At 33.7% G+C, this 15,401-nt stretch overlaps 2 protein-coding genes across 3 annotated transcripts; one reads left to right on the top strand and one right to left on the bottom strand.

The window, feature by feature from the left end:
* Positions 1-1,131: 1,131 nt before the first annotated feature.
* Positions 1,132-6,317, bottom strand: LOC107821874 (uncharacterized). Of its 2 annotated transcripts, none has more exons than XM_016648330.2 (2): positions 4,670-6,317; positions 1,132-4,324 (listed from the first exon to the last, which is right to left on the bottom strand). In XM_016648330.2, the coding sequence occupies exons 1-2, from the start codon at positions 5,322-5,324 to the stop codon at positions 4,290-4,292; spliced, it is 690 nt and encodes a 229-aa protein (XP_016503816.1). In that variant the 5' UTR covers positions 5,325-6,317; the 3' UTR covers positions 1,132-4,289. The 2 variants fall into 2 exon arrangements, with proteins under 2 accessions (XP_016503816.1, XP_016503815.1); XM_016648329.2 differs by having other exon boundaries at positions 1,132-1,669; positions 4,670-6,294.
* Positions 6,318-7,801: 1,484 nt separating this feature from the next.
* LOC107821875 (triacylglycerol lipase OBL1) lies at positions 7,802-12,810 on the top strand. The gene is made up of 5 exons (XM_016648332.2): positions 7,802-8,141; positions 8,932-9,125; positions 9,240-9,273; positions 11,295-11,920; positions 12,168-12,810. Exons 1-5 carry the CDS (start codon positions 7,832-7,834, stop codon positions 12,444-12,446), a joined length of 1,443 nt encoding a protein of 480 aa, XP_016503818.1. The 5' UTR covers positions 7,802-7,831; the 3' UTR covers positions 12,447-12,810.
* Positions 12,811-15,401: the final 2,591 nt, after the last annotated feature.

The raw sequence follows: 15,401 nt of genomic DNA, 5'->3' as shown, positions 1-15,401 counted from the left end.
TGCTTTTCAAAAAGTACTTTTTGAGAAAAGCAATTTGTGTTTGGCTATTCAATTTGAAAAAAACTTTTGAACAACAATTTGTGTTTGTCCAAACTTTTCAAAATGTATTTTTAAGTGTCAAATTACGAATAAGGATACTAAGAGATATGCTTAATAGTTAATATTAAATAAGTAGATAAATAATCATAAATATTTATTATTAATGATAATAATTAAGTTTTTTATATTATTTAAGTAAAATATAAACATAAAATTGAAAAGTACTTTATACTTTCAAGATAATTTAGATATATCAAAATATTATTTAATATATATGAAAGTTCATCCCAAAAGTCGTTATATATTACTTAATAGTTAAAACTAAGTAAGGTTATTTTGTTATATATACTATTTTGCTAAGAGTATATTTGGTTGGAAGAAAAGTCAAAATTGTTTGTGCTTCTAGGGAGAAGCTACTTTTTTCTACTTCTTAAAAATTACTTATGCTTCTAGCCAAAAGCACCTTCCCCCCCCCCCCCCAAAAAAAACTTGGTCAAATACCTCAAATTGAGAAAAAGTACTTTTTTGAAGAAAAAAATACTTTTGGCTTAGGAGAAACTTGGCCAAATGAGCAATAAGTTAAGAGAGTTACTTAGTAGGTGTTTGGACAATATTTAAGTTGAAGTTAGAAAAAAGAAGTATTCGAAAGTAAAATCATAAAAAAGTTTGTAGAAGTTATATTGTTATATTCCAAATAAAAGGAAATAACTAATGAGTTCAGATGTAGAAAACTTTAAATTCAACAATTTTTCAAGACATTTACAAAACTTAAACTTATAATGTCACATTTTTAAGTGATTCAATTTTGTGTCCGTTGAAATTAAATCAAAAACTTCTCTAAATTAGCTAAGTGTGTGCTCCTCTAAGATCTAGATTTAGTCGGGGGTGGCTATCCAATTAATTAGGTACGAGGCTGACTAAACAAATTTGAAAAACTAGAGTACTTTTGGAGTTTGAACATAAAAATCATACCCTACAATGTTAGAAGAGAACAAGTTGTTCTCTTCGGAATAATTGTGAGTTATGGCAAAATTAATGAGAATGAAACCCTAGTGATTGAAGAAGAAGAGAGAGAGAAATGAGTCGGTCATATGAAATCAAACCAATCTGATCTTTTTTTTCATTATTCTGTGTATATATATTTACAATCATATAAGAAAAAAAATTATATATGACATGAATTACAAAATAAAAAATAAAGGGTAGAATTGGGTTGGGTCTCTAACTAAAAATTAGTGGGCCAGTTACTTTCCTTTGTTGTACTGGGCCTGAGTAAAAGTCCGGTTAACACCTCCCTTCAAGCTTGAGGATGATACCACACCAAGTTTGTAAAGAATCTCATGATGAGGCTACCCAATTAGGGCCTTAGTCGTAATGTATGTTAATTGATTTATTGTAGAGATATAGTAGAGGGAAATCAGGCCAGAAGACAAACATTCACGGACATAGTCGTAATGAATCTCAATATGCTTGGTACTCTCATGAAACACAGGGTTCATTGCCATGTGAAGGGTTGTCTATGAGTCACAAAAAACAGAAACAGGACTGGTAACATGCAAACCAAGATCACCCAAAAGTCTAACCAACCAAGATATTTCAGCAGTCACCTTTCGAAGAACTCGATATTCAGCTTCAATAGAAGACAATGATATAGTAGGTTATTTTTTGCTCTTCCAAGAAACAAGGCTGCCACCAGAAGTAATATAATAGCCACTAAAAGACTTGCGAGATACATCACAAGCTACCCAGTCGGAATCAAAATCAGCTAGAAGAGAAAAATCAGAAGAACTGAAAAGTAGAACACCTTGAGGCAGGGTCATTCATGAGATATCAAAGTACATGTAAAGTAGCCATCATGTGAGGAACCTGAGGCTTCTGTAAAAAACTAACTTAAATATTGCACTGAAAAAGAGATGTCAGGTCTAGTGTGTTGCAAAAAAATATAGCTTCCCAACTAACCTCCTATACAAGCTAGGATTAGAAAAGGGCTCTCCCATATCCATAGTGAGCTTGACAAAAGGATCCAAATGAGTCAGCAGAGGAGAGAAGTGTTGATAATTGAACTCAAAGAGAAGGTCAGAAGTGTACTTATGTTGACTCATGATGTACCCTTGAGGATTAAGAGAGATTTCCAACCCCAAAAAATAATGCACTGAACTCAATTCTTTGATCTAAAATATATCATTCAAATAAGATTTTAGAGATTGCATTTCATTGAGATCATTACTAGCTAATAGGATATCATCAACATATACAGCCAAGACAACTAGAGAATTAGAGGAAGACTTTGTGAATAAAGAGTAGTCATTGAGACTTGAAATGTAGCCTTTAGAAAGTAGCTCTTCAAATAGTTTTGAAAACCACTGCATGGAAGCTTGCCTAAGGCAATAAAGGGATTTCTTGAGTTTGCAAACCAAAGGAGAAGAAGAAGAAGAGGAACCACAAATGTCAAGACCATGTGGAACCTTCATGTAGACCTCCTCATGGAGATCACTATTGAGGAAGTCATTATTAACATCTAGTTGGTATAATTCCCTGCTTTTCTTGACAACAATTGCCAATAAACATCTAATTGTGGTCATTTTGACCACGAGAGAAAATATTTCTGTGAAGTCAATTCCCTATCTTTGTATATCTCCTCTGGTTACTAGTCTGGCTTTTAATCTTTCAATGGATCCATCAGCCTTCTGCTTTATTTTATAAACCCACTTATAAGGAATAACTTTCTTGTGAGGGGGAGAGGCACAATATCCCATGTCTGATTGGCCTCAAGAGTCTGAAATTCCTTTAGAATGTCCTCTTGCCAAGCAGGATTGGAAGCAACCTGTTGGTAGAACTAAGGTTCATACATTTGCAAATCAACAGAGGATACCTTGGAAGATAAGGGAAGTGATCCAGAAGATATAACAGAAGAGCAGATATAATCCTTGAGGTGAATGGGCTGTTAGACTGGTCTGGAAGATCTTCTCAAAGGAAAGACAGAAGGAGGCGAGGAATAATTAGAAGAGGAAGAAGAAGGAGAAACATGAGAATAATGAAGAGGAGAAGGGGAATGAGAAGTGGAAGGACTAGAAACTAGATTGGATGGAGGAATGGAAGAAGAGGAATGATCAGTGCCAGAAGTAGAAGAGGCAGGAGGAGGTATATAATCCATAAGAGCAGACAGAGGAAAAAGGGACAAAACAGGAGAAGAATCAGACTTATAAGGGAACACATGTTCATGGAAAACTATATCCATAGAGAAGAAAATGAAATGATTGAAAATGTTAAGAAGTTTGTCACCTTTTTTTGCCACAAGGTTACCCCAAAAAATAGAAGGTATGGCCCTAGACTGAAATTTATCTCTGCCTACCTTGGGAGAGGCAGCAAAGCACAAACACCCAAAGGACTTGAGGTGATCATAGGATGGAGGAATCTCATGTAATTTTTCATAGGGTGACAGAATCTTAATAACAACTGAAGGCATTTGATTGATTAGATAGGTGGCAGTGAGGACACAATCACCCCAATATTTGAGAGGAAGATTAGACTAAAAGAGCTTTGGACACCTCAAGAAGATGTTTGTGTTTCCTCTTCACTACTTTATTCTGCTGGGGAGTATGTGGAATGGTGGTTTGGTGTAAGATCCCTTCACTATTCAAAAACAGGATGCCCTTAGAGTTACTCCCAAGTTCAAGAGCATTGTCTGATCTAAAAGTTTGGATAGAAGATTTAAAATGAACTTTGGCCATAGCAGTGAAAGCTTTAATGATGGAAAGTGCATTGCTTTTACAAAAAAGGAGATGGATCCAAGTGGCCCTTGATAATTATCAACTAGAGTCGAGAAATATCTGAACCCATTGTAAGTTTTAGTGTTATATGGGCCCCAAATATCAATGTGAACTATTTGAAATAGGGCAGTGGAATGCATAACACTTTCAGAAAAAGGTAATATTTGTTGTCTAGCCATTGGACAAATGGGACAGAAGAAGGTTTGTTTAGATGAAACATTATCAGAGAAGTACATAATAGATTTTATTTTGTGAAAAGGCATATGCCCCAATCTTTGATGCCAAAACAAATTCACTTTATTAGAGATAAATGACTGATTATAGGAAACAACATCAACAACAAGATCTGTTATATGACTAGCTTTAATAGAAGAAACAGAAACAGGTAAAGAATAACATGAAGTAGAGACAGACATAGAAGTGGATGTAGTAAGGAAAAGGTCAGCATTTGGATAGAGGTAGTATAGCCTTCCTACAGTCTTACCAATTTCCAGGGGCCTCTTCAGAGAAGGACCCTGTAAAGAACAAATTGATTTGGTAAATAAAGATGAACAATCTAGTTGACATGAGTTGATGCACAGAAATCAAATTGAAATGAAAGGAAGGAACAAGAAGGATATGAAGCAAAACTATATCATGTCTGAGATGCTAAGAACCAGTAGAAACAACTTTGACTTTATATCCATTAGGTAAAGTGACAAGGAATGGCTTAGTTAATAGTTGTACATTAAAGAGTAGATATTTATATGGAGTCATGTGATTAATGGCACATGTATCTAATATCCAAGAATTTACAACTAACTATGATGAAGCACACACATGAGAATCCACAGAACCTACAGCATAGCTACTAAACATACCTGTAAAATGTGCAAAAGCAGAGTTGGCTACATTGAAACCTTCATGAGCAGATCCATGGGATAAATGAGCTTGATGAAACAAGGTCAGAAGGTGTTGGTACTGTTCTTTAGTGAATGCATGAGTTGATGGCTCAGAATCTTGTGTAACTGGTGCTGCACATGCAGGTGTAGAAGAAGCAAAAGGGGTTTTAGTCTGGACACATGAAGCAGACTTCTTGCTCTTTGTGAACTTGAAGTCTGGGAGAAATTTATGAAACATGTAGCATTTATCCATAGTGTGTCCAGGTTTCTTGCAATACTTGCAGAAAACATATGTGTTATTCCTCATGGATTCAAAATTCACCTTCTGACTGAAAGTCTTGTTCCCATTGGATGAACCAGGAGAAACCAAGAAAGAAGATGTATCACTATAAAAGCTTGGAGCAGAAGAATGAGCTTCCTTTTGACTTTCATCTTGTTGAAGAAGGGAATAGGCTTTGCTTATGGGTGGAAAGGGATTCTTCATCATAATAGCACTTTTCACAGTTAAATGGGAGTCATTTAGGCCATTTAGGAATTGAAACAATTGTTGATCTTCTATGAACTCAAGCAAAGCTCCACAAGAGCATACAGGTCCTACATAGGAAGAATGTAGCTCATCCCAAAGACTTTTCATTTTTGTAAAATAGGAAGCTATATCAGAGGACCCCTGAGTAGTGGAATGGATTTTCCTTTGAAGTTGAATATATTTGGACCCGTTTGACTGTCCAAAACTTTCATTGATGTCCTTTCAGACTTCCTTGGCAGTCTTAAGGCACATCACGCTAGTAGCAATCTCTCTAGATACTGAATTTATTATCCATGTCTTGACCATGTCATTACATCTTTCCCAGTACGCATAATAAGGGGAATATGATGTAGACTGAGAGATTCTACCATCTATAAGGCCTAACTTATTCTTTGCAAAGAGAGATGTAATCATACTACTTCTCCAAAACACAAAACTAGACCCGTTGAACGATACAGACACCAATTGACTACCAGGGTTATCAGACGGATGACTATAGAAAGGGTAAGACGATCCAAGGAGAAGGGAGTGAAGCCATCAGAAGTCGAAGACACATCATTATTATCCACAATACTACCCATTTTCAAATCAAAACAAATATGTAACACAGAAGAGAGACTGGGCTGAGAATAATAGAAGCAAATAGAAATGCAACATATGCAATAGGAAAGAGTATACCAGCCTTCTTATGAGAATCCGAAGAAGTAAGGTCTCGCTTAATTGCAAACCCTAGAGAAGTTGTTCTTCACAAAATTTGATGATACCTCCGTGAAAATCGAAACTTCGGAAGACATACACCTCAAGCAACGATCGACATTGAAAGAGCCCAAAATTTCTCCGGTGAAAAAAAAGGATGAATACTGTTTTCGACTACTCCCGTCATCGATCGAAACCAAAACAACGAAAAATCTCTAGTAAGGGTACAACTGGAAGAAAGCTCACGACGAGAAGAGTCTAGAATCCCGCTATGATACCATGTTAACTTGGAACAATTGTGAGCTATGGCGGAATTAACGAGAATGAAACCCTAGTGGTTGAAGAACAAGAGAGAGAAATGAGCCGGTCAAAGGAATTCTGATCAATCTGATCTTTTTTTTCATTATTATGTATATATATATTTACAAGTATATAAGGAAAAAAATTACAAATGACATGAATTACAAAATACAAAGTAAAGGGTAGAATTGGGTTGGGTCTCTAACTAAAAATTAGTGGGCCAGTTGCTTTCCTTTGTTAGGACTAGACCTGAGTAACACTCTGGTTAACACAAGCTCTATTCTCACACCAATATGAAAGTTAGAAAATTAATGAATAAAAAGCACGGCATGATGTACACGAGCTATCACGCATCTATATATATATATATATATTAGTTACATAATGTGCTAAGTATAAACTATTCGACAAATTCAAATTTTTGATTGTTCCTCCCATGTTTGTAAATGAAATAACATGAAAATACGCATTAAACACTAACACTCCCTTGGTTTTGTAATATTGTTACCTTAACTGCTTATTTTCTTCTATTATAATACTCAATTTAACCCACAAAGAAAAAGACTGATATTCACTATTAATTTGGAATACCTCTAAATATGCTACCATATCTTAACAATCCGATCTTTACAAATCCTATTCTGCCAAAAGATTCTAGAATTTGCTCACATGTAGTAGTATCCTCCAAATTGCTTTAGGAATTAGTTTTAATCATCAGTTCCACCTTTACCTAAAAGGGATATATATATATATATATATATATATACCCGAATGCCACTATTTTTGCACTAATAAAGATAAGGTTAAATAAGGGGTACCTAAAATCTTGTTAATCGCTCTATATTATCACTTCATATGACGCATCAACCACCACCAAAGATAATTAGTAAATTCTTCTTTGACAGCTTAACATGGAGCACTACACCCTCATGAGTTTTTTAGGAATTAGTTTTAATAAGTTCCGCTTAAAAAGAATAAGTGTAATTGCCCATAATAAGTGAAATAAATAACCTAAAAATATAAGACAAAAGTACAACCTATTACAATAGGTTAAATTATGATATAGAGGAAAATTTCTTTTATATTGATAGCATAAATAATGTTACGTTCATAGAAAATTTATAAACACAATAATTCAGCTTAGTATTTTATAGCTACATTTCTTTCTTTATAGGACATCGAAGTTATTTGTATTTTCTCGAGTATTATTTGAACAAAATGAAGGCAAACTAACGACTATATTAAATAATTAATAATGTAATTGGCTGACTTAAGGACTATTCAAAGAGAACCCACGTAATTAAGTATATCAAACACGTCGGAGTGCTAGCTCTCAATTCCACGACTCTGTCTATTGATCTTAAGACCAAAGACAAAGTAAGACACCGTGTACTTGGAATTGATTTACGATTAACTAAAACTTTGACAATTGACAATCTTATATTTTAAAGACCTGGGAAGATTATTTATATTGAATTATCAATTAGTTTACTAATTATTCCATTAGAATAAACCGTGTTTATTTATTCAAAGTGTCCCGTCATGACTAATGCTTTAACTATATAAATATAGACATTTTATGAACTATTCATACACATTTCTTGTAAGTTATAACATCTATGGCTAACAAGGAAGAATTCTGTAAAAGTTACTTTGAATTGAAGCCAAAAGAAGCTAGTTTCTTTGATTTCATTCGTATCTTCTATTCTACTGAATTAGATAAAAGAAACTTCTTCGATGTTTCGGCCGGAGTTGAGGGGATCAGAGGTTTTCGCCGGCGATGGCTCATTTTTATCTCCGTTATATTGCAGAGATTCTTGTTTTGGTTTAAAAAACCCATGGCCAGATTAGGTTCTATAGTTGAGCTCTTGCAAAATTATCCTTCATTCAATGGTGGTTTTCTCCAGCTTTTGTTGAACATAATACAAGGTTTGGATTTCCATTCTTTCCTCACTTTTTTTTCCCCAATTATTAGTGCTTTGCTTCTTTTTTTTTTTTAACCTACTGGCTCGACTAATTTAGATTCACACTACGTAGAATCTATTTGAGGGAAAATCGCTCCCTACCGAAATTTCTCGAGCTTTGCATTCATCATAAGATGGAAGAATTTCTAAATTTTCTCTATGTATTTTTTTCTATTTTTTCTGTGGAAATTTCAAGTAATTGCTTTGAACATGCAAGTAGAATAAAGTCAAATGCATGGTTCATGCATACAAGATACATGCATTATGATTTAGAGGTTGGAATTAGTGTATGATTTCTTTGGCTTGCTATGAATATCTGAAAATAAAAATTTATTGCTAGAGCCAATACTCTTTTTAGAAAAGCAGAATTAGAGTATAGTATTAAATGATGATGATGATGAATTCAATCGCATGTTCTTGAATTTAAGAATTAGAGTATACTAGTATTTAAGAAAAAAATGTTCTTGTATTTAAGGACTAAGGGTATCTTCCAGATTTTAATCTCACGACTGATCCTTAAAGAAAAGTTGAAATGTTATGAAACAAAAATATGTAGAATTTACACAACAAAGTTGAAGATTCATGAAAATGTCATGGCGTGGATTGCAGAATTAATTTCAGGGGTTTCTTAATTCGTCCAACTTCTACTTATTTTTTATTTACAAGAATCGCGTACGTAATTATTCTTTACATTGATAGTATAAAATTCTTTTCGCTGTAAGCATATATAAATACAATATTTTGTGGTACTACAGGAAAAGTAGTAACGCCGGAAAAGTCATCGGCGAAGTTCAGGTCGATGATCGGAAATCTTGATGTGAGAGTGGACTTAGACAAGACAATAAAGATAGGAGACAACAGATACAACGCACACCTGTCAATTATGGCTGCTAAACTATCTTACGAAAACGAAGCCCTCAATAAAACAGTAATCAATGATCATTGGCAGGTAATTATTACTTTACAATATTGAAGCAATCTTCCCTTCATCGCAAAGAAAAGTTAAAAGTTTTCTACTGAAAAAATATTTACTAAAAATTAAATTGTCTTTTTTCTTCTTCAGATGCACTTCTTGGGGTTGCACAATTTCTGGAATGGTAAGTTGAGTTTTCTCTATCAACCAACAACCATGTAATGTCCCTGAAAGAGTTTAAGTTCTAGTATTAAAGGAGTAAAAATATTTACAGGAGTAATAAATTTTTTTTTAAGATAATTATAAGTAAATCACTATAATAAGGATTAAGTGCAATATGGTAAAAAGGGTACCTAACTAATATGAGTATTACAGATTAAACAACATCTCCATATACTATAGAAATCTTTACGCTATATATATCAATGTGTATAAATTAAATCTTCCTCAAATTGGTCAAACACGTATCTTTGCTTGTGGAGATTCAAATAAAACATAATGAAAATGAGTTTAAGTTATATAATTCCGCAGTGTAAGAATTTTTTTACACCATAAGTCATCCAAATGGTATCTCTAAGTAAGCCTCGTTAAAATGTGAGATTTGTAATTTTGAAAATAAAACATATTACACGTTGTAAAAGTGACGTAATGGTGTAAATTTTCCTGATAGTAGTCTATTTAAGTTTTTTATTTTATTTTTTTTATAAAATTCAACGTTGGATTAGTTTAGGTTGCCCAAATATTACTTTCCTTTGAACAAGTATTTCCAGTCCTTTCGCTGACACAGTTATGAAAATCAGCAAACTACCACTCTGTCCTTCCTTTCTATGTAAAGCTGTAACCTTAATACTATTTTCTCACTCGGAAAACGTAAAATAAAATGCAAGTAGGTGACCAGTAAGCTAATTATATAGTTAATTAATACTTAGTAGATTCCATTATAGGTGAAGTGACATCCTCAAAGTCATTACATTGCTCCAGCTATACTTATCTCTTAAATTAAAAATTCATTTAACAATTATTATAAAATCTGAGTTAATCGATCTTTGACTTTAGCGTTATCATTAAGAAAACAGAATCTTAGTTCATATCCAGATCTTACAGACTAATTAATTAATTAAGCAATCCAAGTACTAGGGGATATTGATATGCAATAGCAAAAATTAATGTAATAGACTGAGATGGTTGCTTTCATTATTGCTATCCATAATAATTAAGTGACCCGAAAAGTGCGCCTGATCTTTTACTAGCTTCTTCTTATGTTGGTTTTACTTTTTGACTTTTTTTTTTTTAACTTATTAAGCTATATGTATATAATTACTAGTGAAATATTCCTTTTAACATATTGACAGCATATCTTCTTGTTGTTCCTTTTGCTTTGTCTTTTTTATCTTGTTCTCGTTATTGTTTGTTGCTATGATTTTTTTTTTATTTTTTCTTGTGTCGAGGGTTTATTACAAACAGTCTCTCTATATTTACCGTAGGAGTAAGGTCTGCGTACTATATATCCTCCCCAAAACCCATTCGTGGGACTATACATAATTTATTTATTTATTGTTGTTGATGTTGTTGACAGCATAGATATATATTATAAATAATATTAAGCATAATTTTATACTTTGAGAGAATTTAAACTTGAGAATAGGTGGGAATGTCGAGACCTCAACATTGACCTACAAATAGAGAACTGCAGTTTACGTATTTAATTCTCCACCTTCTTTGGTCGTAAACTGATCATTTGTTTCCAGTTCAATAGAGTGTTTGATTTTTCTTCTAAAGTAAAGATGAAATTGAATACAACTTCATTATAGATGAAAAACTTCAAACATCCCAATTACTGAGGTTCTAATTCATTATGCTTAAGCTAGTATTAAAATCTAATTGCTACAAAAGATAGAGCAATAGGTTATAACTAATCTTATTTATTGTAGCATGTTTATATAATCGTCTTGTTGTCTAGGTTACTAATCTTATTTATTATAGATAATTATTTGTAATTATATTTTAGATTGCTTGATAGTATAAAAATTTATTTATAATGTCAGTGTACATAAAGAAGTTCTAAGAAAAGATAACACACACGCGCGCTCTCTCTCTCTCACTTGCTTCCCTTTACTTTAATTTGGTTGTACAAAATACTATATAAATAAAAGAAAATAAAGATGCAAACAGAAAGTGAAATATTCTTATTCATTTGTTTGTCAGCTTACGAGGAACAATACTCGACACAAGCCACAATGTTTCAAGACAAAATTGAAGAGCCAAACCTAGTTGTGGTAGCATTTAGAGGGACAAGTCCATTTTATGCAGATGCATGGATTACAGATATAGATCTCTCATGGTACGATCTTGAAGGGATGGGCAAAATCCATGCAGGTTTCATGAAAGCTTTAGGGTTGCAAAAGAACCAAGGCTGGCCAAAAGAAATAAATGATCAAGAAAACCAAGAACAAAATAATAAGGTATTTGCATATTACAAAATCAGACAAGATTTGAAGAAAATATTGAGCAAAAATGAGAAAGCAAAATTCATAGTAACAGGACATAGCTTAGGTGGTGCATTAGCAATATTATTTGCAGCTATATTAGCTTTGCATGAAGAGGATTGGTTATTGGATAAATTGGAAGGAGTTTATACATTTGGACAACCTAGGGTTGGAGATGAACAATTTGGGAATTTTATGATGGACAAGTTCAAGAAGTGTGATGTGAAGTATTTTAGGTATGTATATTGCAATGATATGGTGCCAAGATTGCCCTATGATGACAAAACTCTCTTCTTTAAGCACTTTGGATCATGTCTATACTACAACAGCCTCTACAATGGCAAGGTAAACTTTCTATACTTGACATTCTTATATATAATAATCTAGTCTTGGTCATGGGCGAATCTAGAATGTTAAGATAATAGGCGTGGAGTACCATCATATTCATTGCCGCTTTGGTCATCGCAATAAATGGGAGACACATTTATCAAAAGTTATTGATTAGGAAACGAGTTTATCAGTCTTAATAATTAAAATTCAGTTGTTTATGGGGTTTGTTTCAATTCAATAAAGTCTAGTTTACTAATTGCAGGTTTTGGAGGAAGAACCAAACAAGAATTACTTCTCACTGCTATGGGTTTTACCAAAGGTGTTGAATGCAGCTTTTGAGCTAATTAGGAGTTTCATTTTACCTTGGATAAAGGGAAGTGATTACAGACAAAGTTGGTCTGAAATAATATTTAGGATGGTAGGATTGGTAATCCCAGGATTATCAGCTCATGGTCCAGTAGATTATGTTAATCTTACCCGCTTAGGATCCATCCTTCATCTTCCTCAATCAACTCGACAAGGCAGTCCTAAACACGATTAACTTGCAAGATACATCTCATCTTTGGACTCAATCGGATTTGCTCCATTTTACTCAGTTGGGGCGAGAATACCCCCCGAGTGGTGACTGGTGTATGAGTTGTGGTAGCCATTTAGATTTACGAAATTCAAATTGATTGTATTGCCAAAAAAAAAATCATATTGATTGACACAGTAACTCAAGTTCAAAAAGAACTAGGAAGGTCTTTAACAACTCTACAGATTTATATACCTTTATGTTATAAAACAAAGACAGTAAAGTAAAGACAAATATAGAGATAAACTGATATATTATTCAAACTTCAAACTTATGTACATAATGAACTAAATTCTCCTCTATTTATAGAAGAAAGGAAGTTGTTGTGTAAGCTGCTACTGCAAGCTGCTGTGTAAGCTGTTACTCTAAGCTGTTGTGCCAGATATAGATAATCTTCTACCATGAGTAATATTTATCCATAACGGAGTACCGAAAGGATAAGCTTCTTCAGGAGGCTTATTTCCAATAGAGTACTAAATAGATAAACATATTTACGGTGCAGTCTCATATGGATAAGTTTCTTTAGGAAGCTTATTTACAACATAGTACTAAATGAATATCCATAATATAATATATTTATAACACTCCCCCTTGGATATTCATTAAAAGATAATGTGCCTCATTAAAACCTTACTAGAAAAATATCCTGTGGGAAAAAATCCTAGTGAAGGAAAAAGAGTACACATATTTAGTAATACGCATTGATAGTTGCCTCATTAAAAACCTTATAAGGAAAACCCTGTGGAAAAAAACCTTAGTAAGGAAAAAAGAGTACATCGCGTATTTTATTCCCCCTGATGAAAACCTTGTTTCAAATATTTAAATCTCTGCATTCCAATCTTGTATACCATCTTCTCAAAAGTTGAAGTTGGTAAAGATTTAGTGAATAAATCTGCCGGATTGTCACTTGAACGGATTTGTTGCATATCAATATCACCATTTTTCTGAAGATCGTGTGTGTAGAATAATTTTGGTGAAATGTGCTTCGTTCTATCTCCTTTTATAAATCCTCCTTTCAATTGGGCTATGCATGCAGCATTGTCTTCGTATAAAATTGTGAGTCTTTTCTCACATTCCAAACCATATTTTTCTCGAATAAAATGAATTATTGATCTCAACCATACGCATTCCTTACTTGCTTCATGAATAGCTATTATTTCAGCATGATTTGAAGAAGTAGCAATAATAGATTGCTTTGTGGAGCGCCATGATATGATAGTACCTCCACATGTAAAAACGTACCCGGTTTGAGATCTAGCTTTATGGGAATCAGATAAATAACATGCATCTGTATAACCAACAAGATCTGCACTATTTTTGTTAGCATAAAACAAACCCATATCAAGAGTTCCCTTTAAATATCGCAATATATGCTTAATCACGTTCCAATGTCTCCGTGTAGGAGAAGAACTATATCTTGCTAGTAAATTAACAGAAAATGCTATGCCAGGCCTTGTAGCATTAGCAAGATACATTAGTGCACCAATTGCACTGAGATAGGGTACTTCGGGACCAAGGAGTTCCTTATCCTCTTCTGGAGGTCGGAACAAATCTTTATCCACTTCAAGTGATCGAACAACCATTGATGTACTCAATGGGTGCGCTTTGTCCATGTAAAAGCGTTTTAAGACCCTTTCTGTATAGGCAGATTGATGGATAAAGATCTCGTTTGCTAAATGTTCAATTTGCAGACCAAGACAAAGTTTTGTCTTTCCAAGATCTTTCATCTCAAATTCTTTTTTAAGATATTCAATTGCCTTTTGGAGCTCTTCTGAAGTTCCATACAAGATTTATGCCATCAACATAAACAGCAAGTATAACAAATTCTGAAGTCATTTTCTTTATAAAAATACATGGACAAATAACATCATTTATGTAACCCTCTTTCAGTAAATATTCACTGAGGCGATTATACCACATGCACCCAGATTGCTTTAAACCGTACAAAGATCTTTATAATCTGATTGAGTACCTTTTCCAAGATTTTGAATATGCTTCAGGCATTTTAAATCTTTCAGGGATTTTCATATAAATTTCTTTATCAAGTGACCCGTACAGATAAGCTGTAGCCACATCCATTAGATGTATTTCAAACCTTTCACGTAAGGCTAAACTGATGAGATATCGAAATGTTATGGCATCTATAACTGGTGAATATGTTTCTTCATAATCGACTCCAGGTCGTTGTGAGAATCCTTGTGTAACAAGGCGAGCCTTGTATCTTTTAACTTTTATTTTATCATTTCTTTTTCACACAAAAACCCATTTATGACCAACTGGCTTTATACCAGCAAGTGTTTGGATTACTGGTCCAAAGACCTCTCTTTTAGCAAGTGACTTCAATTCTGATTGAATTGACTCTTGCCATTTTGGCCAATCAGATCTTTGTCGACATTCTTCGACAAATCGGGGTTCAAGATTCTCACTATCTTGCATATGTTAAGTGCAACATTATATGCAAAAATATTATCCACCACTATTTCAAATCGATTTAAATTAATCCCATCACCAGTAGAACTTATTAAAAGTTCCTCACTCACTTGAGTATCGGGTTCATTGATTTCTTCAGGAATCTCAGAACTAATCAGATCTTGGGTCTCTTCAGGAGATCCCTTCATAATATCATTTTGATCATTTGTCAAATTTTTTTCTCTAGGATTTCGATCCTTATAACCCAAAGGTCTACCACGCTTCAGGCGTGCTTTAGGTTCACTAGCTCTCAAGCTAGTAGATGGTCCTGCTGGGACATCAATTCGGATAGGCACATTCTCTGCAGGGATATGCGACTTAGTTATCCTTTTCAAATCAGTAAATGTGCCTGGCGTTTGATTTGCTATATTTTGTAAATGGATAATCTTCTGGACCTCCTGATTACATATAGGGGTACGTGGATCAAAGTGAGATAATGATGAAACTTTTCAC

Source organism: Nicotiana tabacum, chromosome 15, assembly GCF_000715075.1.
Source record: "Nicotiana tabacum cultivar K326 chromosome 15, ASM71507v2, whole genome shotgun sequence".
Taxonomy (NCBI): Eukaryota; Viridiplantae; Streptophyta; class Magnoliopsida; order Solanales; family Solanaceae; genus Nicotiana; species Nicotiana tabacum.
The sequence above is the reverse complement of the archived record's forward strand: the minus strand, read 5'-3'. Positions and strand labels throughout refer to the sequence as shown.